General features: G+C 53.0%; 8 protein-coding genes across 8 annotated transcripts; 6 read left to right on the top strand and 2 right to left on the bottom strand.

Moving 5' to 3' along the window:
* Positions 1-60: 60 nt before the first annotated feature.
* Positions 61-378, top strand: J3458_018762 (uncharacterized protein; the record flags this gene model as incomplete). Its single annotated transcript, XM_066121229.1, has 1 exon — positions 61-378. One exon carries the CDS (start codon positions 61-63, stop codon positions 376-378), a length of 318 nt encoding a protein of 105 aa, XP_065973584.1.
* Positions 379-461: 83 nt separating this feature from the next.
* J3458_018761 (uncharacterized protein) lies at positions 462-1,382 on the top strand (the record flags this gene model as incomplete). The annotated part of the gene is made up of 1 exon (XM_007812832.2): positions 462-1,382. One exon carries the CDS (start codon positions 462-464, stop codon positions 1,380-1,382), a length of 921 nt encoding a protein of 306 aa, XP_007811023.2.
* A 2,049-nt stretch (positions 1,383-3,431) lies between these two features.
* On the top strand, positions 3,432-4,166 carry J3458_018760 (uncharacterized protein; the record flags this gene model as incomplete). The annotated part of the gene is made up of 3 exons (XM_007812833.2): positions 3,432-3,503; positions 3,561-3,826; positions 3,884-4,166. The coding sequence occupies 3 exons, from the start codon at positions 3,432-3,434 to the stop codon at positions 4,164-4,166; spliced, it is 621 nt and encodes a 206-aa protein (XP_007811024.1).
* Positions 4,167-4,333: 167 nt separating this feature from the next.
* J3458_018759 (uncharacterized protein) lies at positions 4,334-5,804 on the top strand (the record flags this gene model as incomplete). Its single annotated transcript, XM_007812834.1, has 4 exons — positions 4,334-4,531; positions 4,601-4,915; positions 4,971-5,555; positions 5,625-5,804. The coding sequence occupies 4 exons, from the start codon at positions 4,334-4,336 to the stop codon at positions 5,802-5,804; spliced, it is 1,278 nt and encodes a 425-aa protein (XP_007811025.1).
* A 1,635-nt stretch (positions 5,805-7,439) lies between these two features.
* Positions 7,440-7,910, top strand: J3458_018758 (uncharacterized protein; the record flags this gene model as incomplete). The annotated part of the gene is made up of 1 exon (XM_007812835.2): positions 7,440-7,910. The coding sequence occupies one exon, from the start codon at positions 7,440-7,442 to the stop codon at positions 7,908-7,910; it is 471 nt and encodes a 156-aa protein (XP_007811026.2).
* A 108-nt stretch (positions 7,911-8,018) lies between these two features.
* J3458_018757 (uncharacterized protein) lies at positions 8,019-8,402 on the bottom strand (the record flags this gene model as incomplete). Its single annotated transcript, XM_007812836.1, has 1 exon — positions 8,019-8,402. The coding sequence occupies one exon, from the start codon at positions 8,400-8,402 to the stop codon at positions 8,019-8,021; it is 384 nt and encodes a 127-aa protein (XP_007811027.1).
* Positions 8,403-9,092: 690 nt separating this feature from the next.
* On the top strand, positions 9,093-11,230 carry J3458_018756 (uncharacterized protein; the record flags this gene model as incomplete). Its single annotated transcript, XM_066121228.1, has 2 exons — positions 9,093-9,660; positions 9,788-11,230. The coding sequence occupies exons 1-2, from the start codon at positions 9,601-9,603 to the stop codon at positions 11,228-11,230; spliced, it is 1,503 nt and encodes a 500-aa protein (XP_065973583.1). The 5' UTR covers positions 9,093-9,600.
* Positions 11,231-14,707: 3,477 nt separating this feature from the next.
* J3458_018755 (uncharacterized protein) lies at positions 14,708-19,108 on the bottom strand. The gene is made up of 3 exons (XM_066121227.1): positions 18,339-19,108; positions 17,984-18,142; positions 14,708-17,814 (listed from the first exon to the last, which is right to left on the bottom strand). Exons 1-3 carry the CDS (start codon positions 18,350-18,352, stop codon positions 15,654-15,656), a joined length of 2,334 nt encoding a protein of 777 aa, XP_065973582.1. The 5' UTR covers positions 18,353-19,108; the 3' UTR covers positions 14,708-15,653.
* Positions 19,109-21,860: the final 2,752 nt, after the last annotated feature.

Here is a 21,860-nt window from a genome sequence, read left to right as displayed (position 1 = left end):
GTTTGGGCGGCCACCTTGGGACAACCTTTATTACAGCAATTCACATTTCTTAGGCTCTTCATGGCCAGGTTGGAGCGTGACCCATCGACATCCCAAGGCGCGCAAAGCAGTCGAGACAACGGCCTAAATAAGAGCTTGGGGGGCTCCTATGGGATGCCCCATCTGTTCCTCTCCAACATCATCGAGTTTTCCGTTCCAAAGCCTCCCTCATCTCCTTTACAGGAGCTGTTCAATCTTGCACTGCACCATGACTTTATGACGGGAAGACACTTTCTGTCAATCGCAATCTGGGTACCTACCAAACCTGCTGATGATAGCAGGGTGTTGGCAGCCTCACGCAGGGCCCTGGACATGTCAACACCCAACCTGACCTCTTGAGCGTCAGTGATGGGCGGCCTCTTCTTCAGGTCCTTCGGACCGAAGAAGGAGAAGAACATGAAGATGCATTAGGTTTTCAGAAGATGGCTGCCATGAGCATCAAGATGTCGCTGTCTGCGACAACAATACTGGTCCCATCAACGAGATGGACATCGGCGACGACAACCTTGATGTCGGCGATGACGCTACCTGACGCCGGCAATAGCGAAATGGACATTATTATTCACGATACTGATGCCAGCGATAACAAATCAGATTGCGAAGACAACGATATGGATGCCGGGAACAGCAAGATGGAAATTGACGTTGACCATGTCAACGCCAGCGACGGCAAGATCGTGAGCGGCGGTAAGAAATGGGTCCATGTTCCTGCTACGCCTGATGGCGCCATGGACGTTTTTGTTGAGGACGGGGCAGAGTACAGCTATAACATGGGGGCTGAGGAAACCCAGACGCTCGGCCAGCACGAGGACATGGATGCCATCCCCAGCGCCATGACAAACGGCACCGCCACAAACGAAAAATCTGCCAACAACGGGAAACGTATTGTCAACAAACGAAAGCGAACTGCTTCAGCACCCGCGCCCGCAAAGAGACTGAAGTGTTTTGGCCAGGTCAACATTACGGCAACACGGGCACGTGTACAATACGACGGCAAAGTGTGCGAGTATACGTGGCAGCGCAATACTGTTGATGGGCGGCGTTGGGTCAGACACCCAGGAGGCGAACGAGAGGTTTACGGCGAATATCTACTGGTTCATGGTCCCAACATGTCAATCAAGGTCATGGTGAAGACAACCTGGTTGCCAATCACGGTGGAATGGGATATAGAGAAAGGGGTCTATCAGGGGGAGGAGAGCATAGGAGGCAGGATTCTGACGGTTGAAGAAACGGCAACATGGGATGCTATGAATGTGGTGGAAGGCACGCACGTCGGTTTTATTCGTCTCCTCCTCCTTTTTATAGGTCTCATAAGCCCAGTGGACAGCCATCACCAGCATTAATCCGAAGGCCGTCCATGTGAGTCCAGCGAACTTTTGGCCGGTCGACATCGATAGACGGAAGCGCTGACCAAGACTGATGATTTTTCCCGGCGCCATTGCGCACAATACTGGGTATCCGTGGACCTTTGACACCTACCTTGGTGGTAGTCCTCCATGAAGCCGGGGGTTCTTGCCAGCTGTTAGGGACCGCCCAGCTCTGCCGGTCGGGTCGCTATCTACGTGGGACATGATGAACTTGGCCGCAGACAACCACCTGCAGTTGACATGTATATGCGCTTTTGCCGCGAGCAATTCCCGGAACATATCGCTAGCCTTATCCATCATGTACGTAGCGAGATTAAGGGTCATGGTGGGAGCATGTGCATCTTTCCCACTTGGCCATCTTCCCGCACGACCATGTGTGAAGCCGCCAGGGCCGCCATAGTGGCTAGTGGTTGCGGACCGCATCGGGTAAGCCTCGCATCTCCCGAGATATTAGTTAGTTAGTTTCGAAAAGGGTTCGTCGGGAACGTTCGTGGCTTTATGCTGTGATTGGCCGCCTTATCCGGCCTGGTGCCCTGCTAGGTCGTCCTTTGTGGCTACTACTTCGTACTCCGTCGTCTGACTCAACTTGAGAATTATTAGCGTTGGTTCTTTCTGGTAGTCAGCCGCCTAGCGAATCACCCTCCGGCAGTTGACCCGCAGCCACCCCGCGGAATAGATAGATGCTCGGATCCGCTGGGAGATCGTGGGAAAGTCATCGGGTACCACGGAATGGTAAAGACGTGCACAAACTACCCCGCATACATGATAGACATGATAGAGCCACTGACGCCCAGCATCTTGGATGGCCTTCAAAGCCTTGGCGGCTTGGCGCCGGCTGCTTCGAGGTTGTTGGTGAGCCGCGTCTTTGGGTGGATTGATTGGGTCCTCAATGGCAAATGCTACGGTACACCCAACGGGCACGATTCATCCAGACTGCGATCAAAAGTTGCCTCGAGGGTGCCATCTCGGCCGCCAACGGCGAAATCTAACTGCTAGCAACATGGCTTTGTGAAGCAGGCTTTACACGACAATACCCCAGGTGCCACTTGGCACACTCCTCTGCCTTGGGCATGCTTTTCCATCTCCAGCGCAGACTCCCCAATGTTGTTTATTCCAAGATGGCTACCTAACGGGACAGAACTCACCGCATCATTCGCCTGGATGACAAGACCATTGTGGAAGTCTGCAGTCTTCTGGCCTCGTCTGACCGATATTTGTTTCCAAAAGGAGCCGGGCAATGATTAGTCGGCGACTCTCACAGTTGGTCAATTTGTTGGCTCCGAATCCGGGACAGCCACAGCGATCGTTATCCAACAACACACCATCATCACATGCAGCTCTTCAAAAAAGGCCCGAAGCGCCCAGCAGTGCGAACCACGTATGAAGAGTGATAGAGAACCGGGCCTCGCTTCCAACCTGGCAAGGGTTTGATTGATGATCTCCCTTGCTCGTCGCTCACACCTCGATCCCCAGATCAGAGGAGCCGCCAAATACGTAGTTGACGCGTGCCTGTATGCTTGGATACCAGGAACAACACGACGCAGTTGCATGACCAAAATATCTCGGTTACGGCTGCCCACCTCATCCCAATGGGAATGGTCCGATGAGCAAGTCAAGTCGATTAAGCTGGGCGCATACGGTGCAAATCCAAGGCTACTGGTGGCTACGTATATAGCCTGGAGCCTGGTTCGGCCTACGCGGAACCGCTGTCCGAGTTCAGCTGCGCACTGTCGATGCGACCTTGTTGCAGCAGTTGCTTCAAGTGGACGAATCAGGGGAGAGCGGTGGTGTTGTTGGTGAGTTGAGCCTTTGCATCTGTGTTCTCAACAGAACAGCTCGGGGTTACCGTATCCAGAACTGCTGCTTCGCGTGGCATATCTGTTCTCCGGGGCGCTGGATCCTGAAGTATAAAGATGAGGCGAAGAGCATGGAAAGACGTCTCCTTTCTCCTGCATAACTTCAGCTTCTCTTACGACAAACAAGTCCTTCTCTTCAGGCAAACAATCTCCTCGCCCGTCTCTTGATATGGCCGCGGTTGTAAACCACGTTTGCTATAACAACCTCCCTTCGTTGGAGGAGGCTGACATGTCCCGTCAAGTACTTGCGGTCATTACACCCGTCTCATCCATGAAGCTGACCATTCCAACAATATAGGCTCTATCTATTGATGTTATCAATGGACCGATTCGCGACGCCTTCCTCAAGCATGCCGCTCACCTGACCTTCTGTCTTTACCTCCAGCACCGCCATCATACCGTCGCTGCAAATGAGGCGGTGGTTAAGGTCGAAGGCACCGCACACCTCATGGACGACCAGGCCATGAACGACATTGTTTCCTTTGGAAACAAGGTCGTTCCGACGACATGGATGACCTCCGGTGGCAGGTTGCTTCCCATGGAGTTCGCTGCCGTCCCTGCTCTGTGAGCCATCTCTCTTCGGTATATTCTCGTTGTATGATCCAACTGACACCCTATCAGGGCCGCCACTCCCACCCCCTCGGCTGCGTTTGTGCAAGAACTTCTCTCTGTTCTTGCCAGTAATGGATGCGAAGGACTGTTTGGCATTGACACACTCGCTAAAAATAACTGGTCCGAAATGAAGATTGGCGATGCGAGCGTTGTCGTGCCTAGCAATGGTAGCGAGACTTATAACCAGGACAAGTTCATCTCCGTCGCCTTTGCCTTCGACAAGGAAAAGCCGGAGTTCAAGGTCCATGGCAAATGCGGCAAGGACCACAAGCACTCGTCGAAGCCTAAATAAGGCTCTAGTGCCGACCCACTGTGTGCCTGGCTGGTGGCACGGTCCGTGGGGGCGCACGGACCACCACTGCTAGGTTGGATCGTTTATATAGGTCGGCAGCGCCAACCAATTTTTTTCTAGCCCTGCTAACTTATCAAATCTACTTTTATCAAATCTCCCGCCTCGCCATGCCATTCCGTGATCATTGGCCCAAGATGCCTGATGGCCGCGACTTTGATGGCCAGCATCTGCTCACCCTAGTCCGTAGTGGTAATAGTCCGTTCCATGACACATGGGATGTAAACCTTCTCATTCAGGAAATCGAGGAGAATCTCTGTGCCCGGGTGATTGACATTCCGTGCGTTTCCAACGGCTCCAACAATTATGTAAGTCGTGGTCGAGCGCCATCCGTCCCATCACACACCCGATGCTTACATGAGGCCGGATGGTAAAAGGGATTTCACCTCAAGTTGTCTAACGGAATGGACGTTGTAGCACGCTTAGCACGCGGCGATGTCAACATGCCTGATTATGAGGGCTTCCCGATTCATGTGCAAGTTCCCGAGGTCAAGTTCGAGACCGAGGTGTATGAGCTCCTGCAGTCAGAGCCGGATATTTTGGCTTCTCGTCTGCTTTATTATCGCGTCCCCGTGCAGCATGAGGGCCCTAAGCTTGATCGTCCCAAAGACATCGCGGGCCGGCGCTTGCTTGTGTTCCAAAGAGCTGAGGGAGAGAATAATGTGTGGAGCGCCCTCAGCCCGGCTCAGAAGGTACGGGCGTATACTGATGCTGTTATTTCCTTCATATGCTGACTTTCTCTTCCAGTCTTGCCTTCTTTCTCAGGCAGCTCACATGCGCGCATCGCTGTACAAATTCCAAGTCCCACCCGCGTTCGCTTCTGCCTGGCTCCGCGAACGCCTTTTTGAGCAAAAGCCGGAATCATTTCCTATTCCTGTTGCTCCTACTCGCGAGTTCTGCGTCGCCCTCTTTACCTCCAAGGTCGAAGCGACCATCAAGAGCGTGGGGGACATGATTGGGTGGGAGGATGACCATAACACGGTCGGTCCAGTTGCCGCAGCGGCCAAGCAGTCACTCCTTCGCCTCATCCCACACATAATGCCTGCAGGCGACGAGGAGAAGCTCTTGTACCGCTTCGTCATTGACCACGGCGACTTTGGCGTTCACAACATCTCGATTGCAATGGATGCGAACGGCCAACCTCTTGCGACGTCCTTGTTCGACTGGGAGACCGGGTGCATCGTGCCAGCCATCCTGTCCGACCCGTTGATGGCCGTGACCGTCGATTTGGTGGCTGATGAAGATGCGGCGCCCGCCTTGACCCGCTTGCCTCGCACCGTAACCGCGGACGAGCTGGAGCGGATAGCGACATGGCCAAGGCTGTACCTTGAGGTTCGTTCTTTCGTTTAAACAGTTGCCGTCCTAATGCATTACAAAGTGTGGTTAAACAGATATTTACAGGCCCTCTTCCTCGAAGCGCCGGACTACAAGCGCACTATCCGGGCGGGCAAGGACGCGCGCCACCTCTGGTTCGCACTACGAGACTGGCGCGGCGACGATCCCGAGGACTATTTCGGCCATCTGGGAGCCTGGGCTGAGAAAAGGATAAAGGAGCTTGGTGTGAATCGAGAAGTCGACTAATGCGGTGGAGATGGCAGTCGTGAACAACCCTCTCAAGGCAATCAACAAGCTATCTCTAGAGACCGGCTTCAACTTTGTTAATAGATCAAAGTTGCCCTACTTGGGTGCATGTCTTTCTCCGGACTCCAACTTGACATGTTCCACATGGCCCGGGCCAAAACATAAAACGCACCCGGGAAGGCTCCCACTGTGCGCCCCAGTCTAGGAGAAGCCAGTCCTTCCATTTCTCGACAATGTCCTCAAACTCGTACATCTCATTGTCCCTGGAGGGGGTGGTGAGTCCTGCTTGATTGTCCTTGGTCGACGCGGCGGCAGGGCCTTCAGCTGGACCGATGTGGAGTTGCGATGCTTTGGCCGAGTCGGAGCCGCCCTGTGTCGATTTCCTGGGTCGAGAGGATTGTTGTTTCCGGATAGGACCGAATATCTATCTTCTCTATTCCTCAAAGATGTCCTTGCTCATGTCCGCCTCACATGTCGAGGCCTGGTTCACGCTGCTGCGAGGTGGATGCTTGAGCGGGACGGCATATCCTGGACAACCGTACCACAGAGCAGGCAGCACTGGAATGGACGGCACGAATCCGGCCAGTGGATTTGGACATGGGTGACAGCCTCGAGCCACAGAAACAAAGTATGGCTTTGGCGACAGGTTGTTGAGTGAACTCTGGGGAAGATGGAGACGTGGACAGGGAAGGGGAGTCCGAGAAGACCGTTGCTCCCCTCCGTCTTTTAGGTGACGGCGTCCGGGAAAAGTGGCTACCACACCGGCTTCGTCATCTTTCGGGCCGAGTCGAAGGCCGTGCGATATCATGGTGTTTGGCAGAGACGTAACCCCCAGTCCGGAGCGGTGGCCGTTCAACCAGTAGTGGTTTTCTTAGAAAAAGCCAACACGCCTGAATAGCTTGAAACTTCGGGAAAACCCTTTGTCCCCTTTTACGTTGTTATTTACTACTCGTGTGCATATATGGCAGGGGTACAAAAATCCAAAGCACTACAAAAGGCCAATTATTCGTCACACGTACGATTTCTACACCGACGCCAAAAATGGCAACGAACGACGGTCTGAGAAGCCGGAAGGGGTTCAGAAGCCACAACACTGGTACAACGCTGCAGAAATGTCAAAGCCGGCGGAGATGGCTGTCGACCCTACCAGCTGGAGCAACGTTGACCATTCAGAGCCCGGAACTGCTTCCATCGTTGCCCACGTTGGCATGATGGACGGTTGTCGAGAACTCGGCTCGTTCCTGATGCGGGCAGAATTGACGGTCAGCTGCGGAGCGTGGGTGGATTGATGGAAACAAGAGGCAGACGGTGACTCTGGCGAATATATAAGTCACTGCCGTGGCCGTCAAGGTCCTCATCGCACGACTAGACGAGCGCGGCAGCAAAGGATGCTCCGTCTCAGCCTTGGCCAGCTACACCCAGCGTGCCGGGAGCAAGAGCCTGAGCAAGAACAACATTGCCCAAGCACTCAAGTTCCCGGTTCGTCTCACCGGAGACTTGACGCAGCCTCTCCACAACGAGGCTTACCAGGTCGGCGGCACCAATATCAAGGTGACCTTTGATGGATACCAGGACAATCTGCACTCTGACTGAAACACGTATATCCCCAAGAAGCTTGTCGGCGGCGGCGCCTTGATGGATGTGCAGAGCTGGGCCAACGATTTGATACGGCAGATTACCTCTGGGAGCTACCAATCTCAGGCGGCAGACTGGATCAGGGGAGATGATGTGGCCGACGCCATTGCGACGGCGACCAGATGGGCTTCGGAGGCCAATACCCTTGTTTGCTCCGTCGTGATGCGCAATGGCTCCGCGGTTTTACAGCAGGGCGACTTGTATCCCAAGTACTACGACGCTGTCATTGACACCGTCGAGCTCCAGATCGCCAAGGGAGGGTACCGTCTCGGGAACTGGCTCAACAACATCTACAAGTCTACCGTGGCCAAGCGGAAAGTTTGGGGCGCAGAGGTCAAGCCTGCCGAGCTGCCAGACCTAATGGGTTACGATTTCCTCCCAGAGCCTCGTCCTCTGAGCCGTGCTCAGCTTGCACGGGCTGCCATGGAGGGCGATTGCCGTGGGAAGGGACGCGAGGGCCACAAGCATTAGGCGTTTTTGTTGAATCAAGGTTTCGTCATGACTTTGTGTACGTGCTCTGCTAGTTTGTCTACCAAACTCGGGCCCATCTTGGTCCGTCTCCCTCTGTGCCTCAGCTGCTCAATCCTTGATTTGATTGACAGTTTCCACGAGAGAGACCAGTCTCCCGTCCTCGGCAACGACTCCAAACATGAACGTCTCGGATTTCAAAACCGTACCGTCTTCCAGTGTTGTTAGCCCAATGTGTCTGTCGGCCACCTGGGGCCCGTCGCGGAGGAATTGGGTAATGGTAAGAGTGACTTTGGGCATATTCTGGCGTAGCCAGCGCATGTGGGACACAAACGCCGCAAAGTCGCGCGTGCCGTCCTGGTCTCGCTGAGTAAAGTTGGGAGCAAGCAATTTGGTTAAATCCTTTTCTGTGTCTTCCGGCTTGCCGGAAAATAGACTGACCAAGGCGGCTTGGTAGGTGTCCCTGTGGTCGGTGAATGTGGTTCGGGAGGCCATTGTCGAAGTGTAGTATGACAAGATTGAGAGTGTTCTTGGTCTCTATTCTATACGGGCGGCTTTCCAAATGCTTCTTGTCAAGCACACTGGCCGTCAAGCCATGGATTTTATATTCTGGGCCCTTTGTCGTGGAAACTGGTGCCTGGAAGAGGCCCGGGGATGGTTCTGATGCTGCCTGGCCAGTCTATATTAATTGGGCTCGTATTTTCCGCTGTAGGCATCCATCGCAGGCACGAGCTTTCCATTTCCCCCATTACGCATCGCAAAATACCGGGCAGTGTGCGGGTTCCGAGCAGGAGGCCTAGTCATCATTCATGTCACCACCAAACCATTAGTACCCTTTGGACCCTTCTAGTTCGCCATGGCTTCATAGTGATTGCCTATCCGTCGCATGGCGCGAGGTTCCGCCCTCCTTGGCCCTCGTTGTCGCTTTACCATAGGGCTGACAAAAGCGGCAGTGGATAGTTTCTTCAATTTACAATATCCAAACGGAGGTTTTTGGTCTGTACGATATAGCTTCCCTTGTACAAGCCGGCATCGATATCCGAAGCCCCCGGAAATAAGCGGCTGGGTGACGCGAATCATCTTGGCTGCGCCACCAACCTTGGACGGTTCAGTCACACACACATCTTACGACCTGATTGATGGGAATGCTGCCGCCAGGTAGCAAAGCATAACACGTACGGAGTAAAAAAAAGGGCCGCAGATGGTGGCTTGCTCTCCACATTCGGCGGAACCGAGCCAAATCTGACATGCGACGCCTTCCCCTGTGTGGCAGGCGTTTCGGCGCTGTTTCTCACGATTCCGCATCATTGGCCAGATGGCTTCGCTGATAATACATGTGTTGGGACTACGTATGGAGTAGCTTTGTGATTCCCACCGCGTCCTCAAAAGGGCACACATGTCACGGGCGTCACTCCTGGGCTATACAGGCTCAGAAATGGGCTTGTGTGACCTGGCTGCCTCCCAATATACTCTGATAAGTACAGAATCTCGGGGATTTTCTCGATTCCTTCCACATTAGTATTCCCTTGTCGTGATTCTCAAATAAGTTGTCGCTATCCCGCCGCTAATTCCCAGCCTCCTTGAAACCAGCCTCGGGTACTGAGAGACATCACATTGCTCAAGCCTTGGCGCAAACACACCTGGCCCCGTCGCAATACTTGCTAAAAAGGGCAGGGGGAGATTGATTGTACCCATGGTGTTTAGTGGACGGCCCTCCACGGCATGTCTCTCATGTCGACAGAGGAGGTTAAGAGTAAGCCCTGCGCCGTCACCCTCAGGAGCCTGCAGAACGCAGGACCCCTTGCGTCTCCCATACACGGCATTGGATGAGGGTAATTTGAAGGCGGCAAAGACACCATCTAACCCATCGTGACATCTAGTGTGACCGAGTGCCCACGGGATGCTCGCCATGCAAGCGCAAAGGAATAGAATGTTCCGGATACCGGGATCCATCCGCTTTACGAGTCCGAGATGAGACGAGCCGCACGACTCGCAAGTTTGCAAAGCCTCCAACGAAAAGGAAACCACTACAGCATATACCAGAGCCGGAGCTTGGTGCCGAACACCCCGTTGAGCATTCAACATGGCCGTTCGGTCGACTCGTGAGCTCCCTGATGGGAGATCCCTCGTATCCTTTGCGGCAAAACCTACAGGAAGCCTCCATGGCGTACTTCCTGACGTCCTACATCACTGCTACCCCTTTCCAAAGATACCTGCCTTCATTCTGCCTTGCCGATGCAGACCCGGAAGACGCATGCTCCGTCACCGTCTCGGCCACGGCGCTGGCTGCGTATTCACGGCGCGTCCGATCCGCCGAATATCTCGAATACGCAAGGCAAAAGTACGCAGTAGCACTGACTCGAGTCAACGAGTTGTTGTCCAACCCTGAAGCCGCGGTCCTCGACAGAACACTCGTCTCCGTCTTGGTGCTCGGCTTGTTCGAGGCCATTGTCTTTGAGGCCGGCAAGTCGCCCACGAGCTGGACGGCACACACTGTCGGTGCCATGCAGCTCCTGAGATTGCGAGGACCGCAGCAGTTCAAGTCCGCCCTCTCCCGTAAGATGGTTTCCCACGCCAGCAACAACATCAAAACTAGTTGCATTCAAAGATCGATCCCGGTGCCGGACGACTTCGTCGCGTTGGACAAGCAGCTCACACTGCTGCACGACCCCAACGATCCCTCTGTCAAGCTGGCGCCCATGGTTCGGCAGATTGCTTCCATCAAGGCAAGGGCTATGGATGGCCCTGATTGCAATCTAGTCCACGAGGCCCTGGAACTAGACCGGGGAATCGTCGCCTTCTCCAAGGAGTGTCCCGCTTGGATGTCGTATACGGTCGAGCCCAGTCCTCATTCCCCTGACTGGGCGTATGCCGGAGTCTGCCATCGTTATCCCAGCGCGCATGTCGCCAAGCTATGGAACACTGTTCGGCTTCTTAGAATTTTTTTAGCCGTCTTGATAAGGCAACTCGCCGCCGGGCAGCTGGATCCTGACATGTCTCGGCTTCGTTTGCCAGATGGCGAAAGCAGCCTCGCCGATTACTTGTCCGGGCTTCAGCGATACGCGAGAGAAAACATGAAGGCCATTACAACGGAGGTTCTCGCCAGCATCCCCAGTTTCATGGAGATGGACGATTTTGGGCGACGATTCGCGCCTTCGGGCAGGAGTCTGGCCTGGCCCCTGAGTATCATTGAGAATACCGACATGTGCGGGGAGGCGGCCAGGGAGCATGCCTACAAGAACTTGGAAATGCTCGCTGGGGATCTGAACATGCCTCAGGCTGTGCATCCATCACGATTTTCGGGTATCAGAGAAGACTGGTGAGTGACCACAAGTCGATTTCATGTCTGGAAAATCCATAGTGTTGCTAAATTGTCTCTCCTCTAGGATGCACCTATTCCACCTCGGATAATACCAAGAAGCAGAGGACGTTAGAGCTGTCAATTTATACGACTCGGTATACGAAGGAGGTTTTGGAATCTTTGCAAGTACGACGGCCCCGGGACAGGACGGGGTGTCTGGTGGAATACTAGATTCATGGGTGACTGTGTAGTTGAGTCATCTTTTTTTCCTTCTTCACAGATGCTCCTTTGCTGGCTGTCGGGAGAATTTGTTGCACAGCCTCGTATTGAATAGACGTGTCAAAACGGAACATGGCTTCCATTCATCCTCTTCAAACACCTCGGCTGTCCTGGGTCCTGGTCCTGGTCCTGGTCCTCAGGCAAATGCCGTTGGGCACATGGGACACCCTTTTCTCCCGTGGGGTAAAAATAATCTGTGCGTGTTTGTACTAAAGAGGATGGCAAGTGTCGTTCAATAAGCGTACAAGTCCATCTAGCATTTGGTAGAATCTGTTCTTGTCAAACGCTTATACTTGCCGACCTTCTCCGTGTCACATTGAGATGGCCGCGCTGTTAACGCCGGCTAACACAAACAGGTCAAGCTCAAGAGGCCAGTATCCATTGGCAGGCGGTTCTTCCCTGTCGTCCTAAATGACGCCATTTTGTCTTGGGCCTGCTTTCCATGGCGGTCGCACCAAGACCCCAACAAAGGTCTCGTCAAACCGTATTCCCGACACAAGCAAGACTTCCCAAATCCGTCCGAGTGCCTGTCTCTCATTGGCTTGTGCGTTTTCAAACTACGAATATGTGATCGGTCGCAGTCGGGGTCGTGTCTCTCGTCAAGAACGCTGGTTGGGTCGTCGGTGGAGGTCATCAGGCAATGATCGACGAGGTGCTTGATATTCGAAAGCTTGGCAGGGCCGACGGGCTCAAAAGCCACAGCCCGTTTTATTCATCAAGCAGTTGTTGACGATTTTGGTATGGCGGCGCGGTGCTGCAGTAAATAATACTAGGTCACCACGACTGTCAACTCCAGCCTGCACATGTGCGCCGAGATGGGAGCAATATACAGAGCACACGGGCCCTACTTACCACCATGGAAGACCAGTTTCAACGTTCTTGATGGCCGGCTCCAAAGACGGGGCGGGGCAATAGCACTCCTGACGCAGTTGGATGGAACGGCAATTAGGCGTCGATAGTTTGTGTAACATTCCTCCCATAATAAGGGATGGACACGGAGGAACGGCACCTGGCCAGCAGGGACCGAGGGGACCAACGTCTTGCAAGCCAAAAGCACATTGATATTACAAGCGCAGAGGGTTCAACATCGGTAGTGTTCTGTATCCACGAGAGAAGGAGGCGGCCACGGCAGACCCAGACAGTGGCGGTGGTGAAGCAAGATTGGTAAAAGACGCAAAGCCGTTGGAGATGACGAGCTCAGCCTGCCCGACGGCCCGTCTACGTCTGCGCATGACCATTTCGCCCCTCTTCTCTGCGTCTGGATAGTATTGCGAAACTGTCTCGTGCATTTGAAGCTCCATCACTCCGTAGTTCCCGGGGCAGTTGGGGCGCCTATCGAGGAGCAAGCCCGATATTACATGCATCACTTCCGCAACTTGATTTCGGCTTTGGCCAGACTTGGGCCATACATACAACCCCCCTTCTTGGTGGCTGTATTGCACTTCATACTATAATATTATACACAGAGTCCAATGCATGGCCCCCAGTCTATTTTGCTGGTTCGCAGAAAGTGTTTAAATCTCAAATCTCCCCCTCCCAAAACCTTGCGCCTCAATCTCCGAATTTACGCGTCGTTTTCCTTCCACTCGTCACTGCAATTTGAGGAAAAGACACGCGACCAAGGTGGCACCCTCATCGGCATTACGGAACGGTATTGAGCGTCAACAGGCAGCCAACCTACGCCCGCCCAGCCATGCATGCATGCATCGTCTCACACGGCTCACACGGCTCTGCTGCATCTACGCCGCACATGGTGCAAAGTGCTTTGTTTCCCTTGATTCGCGTTCCCACGCCGTGCTCCCACCTGGAACCAGCCAAGTTGCCAACCATGCCTCCCATCATACACTCGTCACGTCTTGATGGCAGAACAAGGTCGTCTCTCCCCGTAGACTTCAGCTGGCCCACGTGCCGAATCGGCCAGCCGTCTCGCCAAAATACCATGACAAATATTCGCGTGCCGGCAAGCCCACTGCACCATTCTGCCCCGGCAAGTCCAGAACGTTCGCAGTCAGCCATCTCCATCACAATAGTCCCCGTCAGGCCGCGCAGCATGCCATCCGGAGGCATCACGGGCGTGGTTCTCAAGCAGACGCTCGCAGGACGTCCCTTCTTTTTCTTCTGCTACATGCACACACCCTCTCTGGGTTGTTTCGTAATGCCTACCCACCGAGCTGTGGCTGGTGCAGCAACGAGCCGCATCGCCGGATATTAGCATTGACGCGATGACTGTCTTTTGCCCCCCGCTATTTCATCCATGCCACGCTAGGTCACAGCAATTAGCAACAGGCACTTGGAACAGTCTTGCGCTCCATTTGCCTCGCAGGTACGCCGTATACGGGATCACAAACACTGACATTTCTGTCTGCACCAGCGCTCTGCGCCCCGTCATTGGTCGCATTGCGCCAGGAGCAAATGCTCCTTCCCGTTGTCACACAAGCCACTAACTCATATGAATCTGTATTATGGCCCTGCCTACGGAGTCCCAAGTACCCGCTACCTAAGACCAGTAGGTACCTTCCTAGGCTGGACGGGTACTCCGTAGGTGACTAGTACCAGGTGCCCTCGCCGGCCCAGGGGTGTTCTGGTGACCATGGCCTAATACCTAATTAGCGAAAGGAAGACGGCTTATCAGAGTTTTTTAATTTATTTTTCTTTTAATATATTAGACTTTTGAACAGCCCGTGGCAATCACGAGACCTGTCTTGAACTCTGCTGCCCTCAAGCAACAGGGGCCGGGGGCAATGAGTATCCAGGTACATGTTATGGAGCACTTGAGCACACTAAAGTGCTAGTAGAATAGAAGTCGATAATACTTGAACTCGGATATTGTCATCATTTCCGGACTAGCGGCTCATGCAACTACATTGGGTAAACGTTCTCGACCGACTACTGCATGCTACACCTGTATCTACCTACCATCTTCTCCGTGCGTCTCATCCATGTCAGAGTCCTATCAACTTACCTACCTACTAGATAAGTACCTACGCGGCGCGGTCCCTTATTTCCAACGACAGCAGAACTCTCACCAGAAAAGATCAAAAATTGTCATGTGCCGGTAGTCAGTCTAAATACTCCGTACTGTCTCGTACAACGGAGCTGATAGGCTGGGACACTGACTAGAAACATCCCCTTGGCGCGCCAGGTATTTCAGCCATTCAGTGTAGCAGCCACAAGCTCCTCCCTCCAACAGGAGGACTCCATCCCGCTTCGTCCCGCTTCGCCCCACTTGGTCGTCCACACTCTAAGATGCAATGCAACGCTGATCGCAACAGCGAATAATTTGTCTTCCTGAATCGAAGGTCCTCTCTTCAAGGTACTTTTACCTACAATGTTGTGCTCGGTAAATGCTTCAATTACAGTGCTTCACAATGCTCTGCCAAATAGCAGAGGACAGGGCCGAACTCCTCTCGCTCTACCATCTGCCACCCAGCCAACCCGTCAAACCAGTCGTCGTCGTAATCACTCATAAAACTAGACCTATTTATTTCTCAATCCAACAACTCCCACACCCAGACCATGGGGTATCTCCAACCCCTTGTTCCCCTGTTTCTTCACTTGCTCATGTAAATTGAATACAATCAAGTGAAAGGCGTACAAACAAGTCCTTATACAAAAGCTGCCTGTGAAGGAGCTCAGTTAAATGACAAAAAAATTCAAGCACACTCAGTGTGCCCACAGCTTAGAAGCAATGCCCGCCTCCGCTTCTACGCTTGCTTGGTGGCACCAACAACACAAGTTGCTTTATTCTTCAATCCGTACGAAACAAAGCGTAAATAGGATTGGTCGATGTCGAGTAGTCCGTCTCATTGCATTATCTCTCATTCTCTCAACATGGATATTTGTCTTTTGAGAATGCACACTCTTTAAACCCGCAGCCCGTGGTATATCATGACCGATTATACAAGGGAATCGATAACAAAAAAAACAAAAAAAAAATAAGAAGAATAAAAGACAAAACTCCAAAGTCATCACTCCTCGCTAGAATGTGCATCGTGTACTAGGGTATGTTGCCACCTGGGAATGAACCCAAGTACGTCTTGATGATGCTTTGATTTTTCTTTGTTTTGTTTGAAAACGTCGCGGGAGGGAAGTAGCGCTCAACTACGCCCGCTGCATGTCATGTCGGATGGTGGCGGAGTCGGTAGAGGGATATGACGGCAGCGTCATTAAAAGGTCAGCCGAAGCACAAAGCCCTTCGCGGGAGGTGCAACGTCGTCGCTATCAGCTCCAGTCTCGTCCAATGACATCTCCCATTCGCGCTTAGTCTGCGTGGGCTGTTCAATTACCTCTTCGATTTCCAGTCGCATATCTTGCCCTTCCTTGAGTTCACGGATAACATCATCATCCATTTCAACCTCCAGTCCTCCCTGGATTACACGTATTGACCGCAGGACTTTTGCGGGTTCAACGCCCCATTTGCTAGAAATCCGACCATTGAATTCTTCTACGGTTCGCTTCGAAAGATAGATGGCTCGGTGATATGTCGGTTTCTCTTGCTCTGACTTGTCGCGATACTGGACATAAAAGCAGGCAACAGGTTTTTCAGCCTGCTCTAGGGGAGGTCGATATGATGGGTCGACCCCAAGAGCCTCAATCCATCCACTCAAGGTGCCAGCATCGTCCATTCGAGGTATTCTTGATATTTGCTCAAACGTCTTCCCTGAGCTAGTGGCATTGTCCATATTCTGCCACATGCCAGATGCCTGAGAGACCAGAGACAAGGAGCTGGGCGATGGAGACACCATGGACCCTGTAACCGAGGATTTCGTACTGCGAGCTTGCCAGTTAGGTCCTTCACGGGAGACTTCCAGTTTATTTGGAGGAGACATATCTCCAGGAAGAGATACAGGGTGAAGGTCGGGATCGTCCAAGTCCTCTCCTCTCAGATATAGAATGCTGACGGGTCTGGTGCTTGTAAACATGTCTTGCAGCGTTTGCAGCTTGATTTGCAGGTCTTCTTCCAAAGTCATCCGACTTCCACCGCCCCCAGCATTAGAGCTAGCTGAAGACATGGACCAGGTCCGTTTGTGCTTCAGCACTTTTCCCGGTCGCTGTGGATCACTTCCCTTGTTAGCATTGCCGATCTGTTTTCTCTTGCCCATGTCCTTCATGCCGCTTTCGATCTGTGCAAGCTGCTGCTTCAACTTATCAATGGACTTTTTGACGTGGGCAATGTCGTTGGACAGCTTTCTTTCAGCTCCGTGATCTCGGAAAAGTTTGACTTTGCAAAAGCAAACTTCGGAACTCGATTCTGCATCTTGTAAGGAGCCATCGGCGGGTACTAGACTAGTCTTGGCACACAGCCGTACTGGAATTCCTTTGACACCTTTCGAATGACTGAAATCGGTGGACAAGAAGTTGAACCTAACGGCAAGGTTCACTTCAGGAGAGCCATTCGCCCCCGGGGTCCACGTAACGCAAAACCCATCAAATGATGCACTTTCTACTTCAATGCGTGCTCTTTTATCGTCAGTCTCTGCCGGTTGGCCCGCTTCGACGTACTCCACGGCTTGAAGCTTGCCGCCTCTATGATGGGCCTCATTTGTGCCTCTACCTTCTTTCCACAGGCCCCAGCAGACACTGGATTTCTGTCTTTGCTCCTCATCCTCGAATGAAACACGTACAAACGTCCTGTACTTGGTGCCAGGTGGGATCGAAAAGGTTCCGCTCGTGTCGACAACCGAGAGTGAATAAGCCTGTCCCTTGTTAAGATATGTTATCGGAATCTCATCAGCTTGTTTGATCATGGCCGTAGGCGCATTCAAGGTGCATTGGAAACGAAATTTCTCGGCATTCGGCGGCAGCGCGTGGCCCATCTGCACATGGCTGACTGCCTTCTGCTGTTGCAGGGCGGCTGGGACCATCGAGGGCACGCGATGTTCTGGCGGTGCTGCTTCCAAAACAACACTATCTGGTTCCATAGTTTCATATCCAGTATCATGGTGGACAAACGAAGTGGGCGCAAAGGATGCTCCATGAATAAATGGATTAAAGTGATGGAACTGGTGCGGTTGCAGGGTCTGGAATCCGGACAAGTCCATGGCAGTCGCGCCAGCATGAACCGCATCGCCAGAGTTTGGCATGGACAGCGGCGTAGAAAGTCCACCGGCTGCCATTGTCGGGGTATGCAAGTCTCCTGCCTGCGAATGGAGGAGCGGATTGTTTCCCCCGGGAGTTGGCGCATAATACCCGGGTTGGGCACTGGCAAAGGCATTGAAAGCATACGAGTTCGGGTCCAAGAGGGAAGGGGTGAATCGCCATGGCTCATGAGATGCTCGCGGCGTAGGATCTTGGTCTCGAAATACGTCGGTTTCGACATTGGGGTTCCTGCAGGTTATAATCAGTCAGGTTAGTCCCCCGGGCTCCCGCTACGGCAATGCCTGCTTTGATGAGCCAAAACGTGCAAATACCGCATTTCAGCGCGAATAAACAACTTCAAATTTGCCCTCGAGACGAGAGATTGCGCCTCCGGAGGGAGAAAGCTAGGCACACATACCTCTGATCCTGAGGGGGAAGGTTGATGATGGGGTGATCGACGGCAGATGTAGCCTGAGCAATAGTTGGTGCAGACGCTTCCGAGGTGACGGCAGCAACTTCCGGAAATTGTTGCCTAAAGTTGGCCAACAGGTCATCGCCCGGTTTTTGTGAGCTTGTTCTGGTTTCAGACGGTCAGGTTAGTCACAGGCAAAGTCAATGGTGGTGTTGGCGATATATGGCCCCCAAGTCCAAGTCCAGGTCTTGGAGGCGACGAAGCACGCGCAGTACTTGGAAATGGTGCAGTATTGGCATATTTTCCAAGCAATGAGAGACTTTCCGCATGGGAATTAAGGGAAGTTGTGGGAGATTCTTGCCTTTGCCGAAACATGGTGGTGCGGACTGGACGTATGTGACAACCCAGCAGCTACCGCAACGCCGCAGCGCAGTGTGGCAACAAGTATTTGCTTCGCCGGGTTGGCCTGACAAGACTCTTTACCAAATAATCTGTCGTGTCTTGTTTTTTTTTTTTTTTTAACTTTTTATTTTCGCCGCAGAAACTGTAAACCGTCGTGTAAGTAAAGGTCAGAAGCCCTCCTCGTGCCTTATAAGACGAAGATGAGGCGCGAGGCAGGACCAAGAACTGGGGCGAGTAAGCTAGGAGCAACGGGGACCTGGTAGTAGCTCCAAAGAGGAAGCGCAAGGCGACAGAACAGACACCGGCGGCTAAAGGCTAAAACCGATAGCAAGTCGCAGGTGGAAGTTGGAGTGCGAATGCGACTGCAAGGCACCGTGATGGAAGGAGAAAATATACAGGGCGTGACAAGAAACGACCGGAGGGAGAAGTGACGTGGTAAAGAGGATGAGAATGAGGTCGAGGTCGAGGTTGACGCACGGCGAGCGAAGGAGAAAGACCAGGGCTGGCGATCAGTCGGTCGTTTGCTTTGCTCTGGGGAGTGTCGAGTGGTTCAGAGGCGCTGGCGCACAATGAGAGGATGGCGGAAGGGCAGAATGGAAGAATGGCAGAATGGAAAGAATGGTAGGGGCCAAGCCACTTGAGCAACGGAGCACCTGAGCAGCTACATGTATGTACATGCGGAATAGAATCTGGTGCGCTTGAAATTTGAAAACTGCGATGACCCAGGCATTCACACCGACAGCGCTAAGGACTCGTTGCTATATCCGGGGCTAGTACATTAAGGTACTTCAAGTAGTATTTGCTCCATAACGGACCAGTGGGGCCATACCATCAACCTCAGCACCCTCAGCCTCAGCTGTAGGCCACACCTAGATGGCCCATTGCCAGGCATTTCGCAGACGACAGCTATCTGGCCAGTGACCTGGCGCTCGAATCCCGGAGCATATATACCGACATTCTTATAACCAGACGGGAGAGAGCGCGGGAGGGACAGGCAGACAGAGCAGAGATAGAGGGCCAACTGGTGGGCGGGGGCAGGTCCTGGTGAAGTGGTCACTGGTCTCTTGTCGCCGGGCACAGGGCACAGGATGGACACCAGACACGTGCAGGCATAAACACAGAGAACAAGGGCCAGGCCTCGACCAGAGACCCTTTGGACAACTTCAGCACTGCCAAGGTACCTGGAATACGCAGGGGGTGGTTTGCTAACTGCCACCAACCTTATTAGCCGTGAGAAAACAGTGTATCAGAAATTTTATTCAATATACCCGAGTTTTTCACAGTCCGTGATAATTTAGGACCCGTCTTGTGATCATCAGCTGTTCTGCTACTAGGATCAGGGGCCCGCGCGCGTAGGTACCAGACGAGACACTGACACGCCGTTGGGGAGGCGTTCCTGGGTCGGAGACCGGAATTATCGACGGTTGTTGCAGAAGGAGTGACCGAGTCCACACGTCCGAGATCATCAGCTCAGCGCCTGTGCGCTAACGCATCGATTTTTGTTCTTTTCTGGATGCCGCCAACCAGACATTTGAATCCTCCAGTACAGCGACAATTCAACAGCCGGGACCGGGCTCAAGTGCCTCTTTAGAGGTCAACCCTCCCCGTTTCCAGTCACGGAGATGCTGACACCTGCAGACTGGTCAGTGCGGCAGCCTTGGTGGCCTCCAGGTGCTTGCATGACAACATTTCTGTGCTTAGAGACCCATCATTTTGATATCACAACGTCTGGGGCTTGGGCCCGGTGGCTAGCCACAAAACTAATTGCCTAGGCACTCGAGCACCTACTCAGGCTGCGATAATACAGAGAGCCTACCGGTTGCCTACCAGCCTACTCGCTTAAGTAGGTAGGTGTACACTCCACATTATGAGAAGCAGCAAAGGAAGCAGACATCTAGGTACGGAGTAGACATCAGTCGACTCCACCGAGATCACCCCCCCGGCGGCAAAGGGGAGCGGGTCGGTGGCGTTGGGTGTGTGGTTGTGGTTGTGGCGTGAGCGGTGTGGACTTAACAAGCAAAAGAGCAGAGAAACCACTGTTTGTGTACGGGACAGAGTATGTAGTTGTCCTGTATTTGAATCATGTATGTGTTGCCAATGACCCTTCAATGAAAGCGCGACGCACAGAGGTTCACCGCCTGGGGCCACCAAGCTGAAGCTTGTGCTGTCTGCTTGTTCGCAAGCAACCGTCGGAGTCTTCATATCCTGGGCACCCAACGGGGCCATGGTGGTGCGATGCCTTGCATCTTGCAGTACATGATGCCGTCTATTTGCATGCTGGGAGCGTCCCAAGAGAATGTGGCAAAAATAAAAAGAAGGAAGGAACTAACATGTGGCTCTAGCTACATATCACAATATCCCAATATCCCAATATCCCATCTCCTAGTGAAGCCACAGTTCATGTATTCACGGCCAATTGACCTCTGACGTTCGAGCATCTTTACATAATGACGTCGGCACTTATACGTCGTAGGCGTGATGTTATGGCCCAATCGCCCAGGTGGCGTCACGCTGCGTATTGCTTTCGCTTTCGAAGGAACAAGGGCTCCGTGGCCTCCCATCTTTGGGAGGTGGTGGTAGTGGCGTCTCGACACCATCAATGACCGCGTGGCTGGGACCTGCACAGCAACACATTTTCGCGCCGATTGTATTCAATGTGCACGTATCGACTGCCTATCTTCCCAGGTAGGTACTTTGTACGATTTAATCGAGTGCTATACACCTCCAAGTAGGTATTCATGTTCCTCTACGGGCGGTAGTCAGCATCAGCAGATAACACTGCTGTATGTTTGCTTACTGGTTTGCTTGTTTGTCTGTTGGCAACAACATGGTGAGTGCGTGTAGGTATTATGTCGAGCTTCCCTCTTGTCCCAGTATTACGATCGTTGGTTGACACTTGACAACACCACCCTAGCTAGAACTCGCCATCCTTGCGAGCAGACTTGGCGCAACTGCGGCTGTCCTGTTGGAAACATGCCATGGCATAATATCTCATATCAAGACTAGCCCGTGGTGACTGCAACACGCACATATTGCAGGATATGTAGTGATTTATATGAACCCAGGATATGGCTGGAGAGGGCCATCCACGACGCACACGCGCACACGGCGCTTGCGGTCTTCTTGCCAGTCGCTCTTCTTGAACGCAGACTACCCAGGTGTGTCTGATTTTTTGGCGACTTGGCCATGGACCCAAGTTAGTTCCGTAAGACATCAGACACCAGCCAGGCGGTGATAGTCGACCCCGTTTGCGGTGAGATGACTGCTGGAGCCATCGTTGGGCGTACGCCGACGCCGTTGGAACCAGTAGCGTAATAATGAGCTTGCTCCAATATTGGAGGACCTCATAAGACGCTAAGGGCTTGACGGGACGTTTGGTCGCTTCCCGACAACACAGCCTACAGCCCCACGATGAGGTGCATGTGAGATAGTCAAGTACCTTGGCGCGATTACGGAGTAGGGACCTGGCAAGCCTGGGTCC

Source organism: Metarhizium acridum (genome assembly GCF_019434415.1).
Source record: "Metarhizium acridum strain ARSEF 324 chromosome Unknown scaffold_555, whole genome shotgun sequence".
Taxonomy (NCBI): Eukaryota; Fungi; Ascomycota; class Sordariomycetes; order Hypocreales; family Clavicipitaceae; genus Metarhizium; species Metarhizium acridum.
The sequence above is the reverse complement of the archived record's forward strand: the minus strand, read 5'-3'. Positions and strand labels throughout refer to the sequence as shown.

Bases quoted from the DNA above. Each gene is read 5' to 3' on its own strand.
- J3458_018755 (XM_066121227.1), bottom strand. The intron at 17,815-17,983 runs GTATGTGTGCCT...TATAACCTGCAG, and splicing joins CTTCCCCCTCAGGATCAGAG to GAACCCCAATGTCGAAACCG.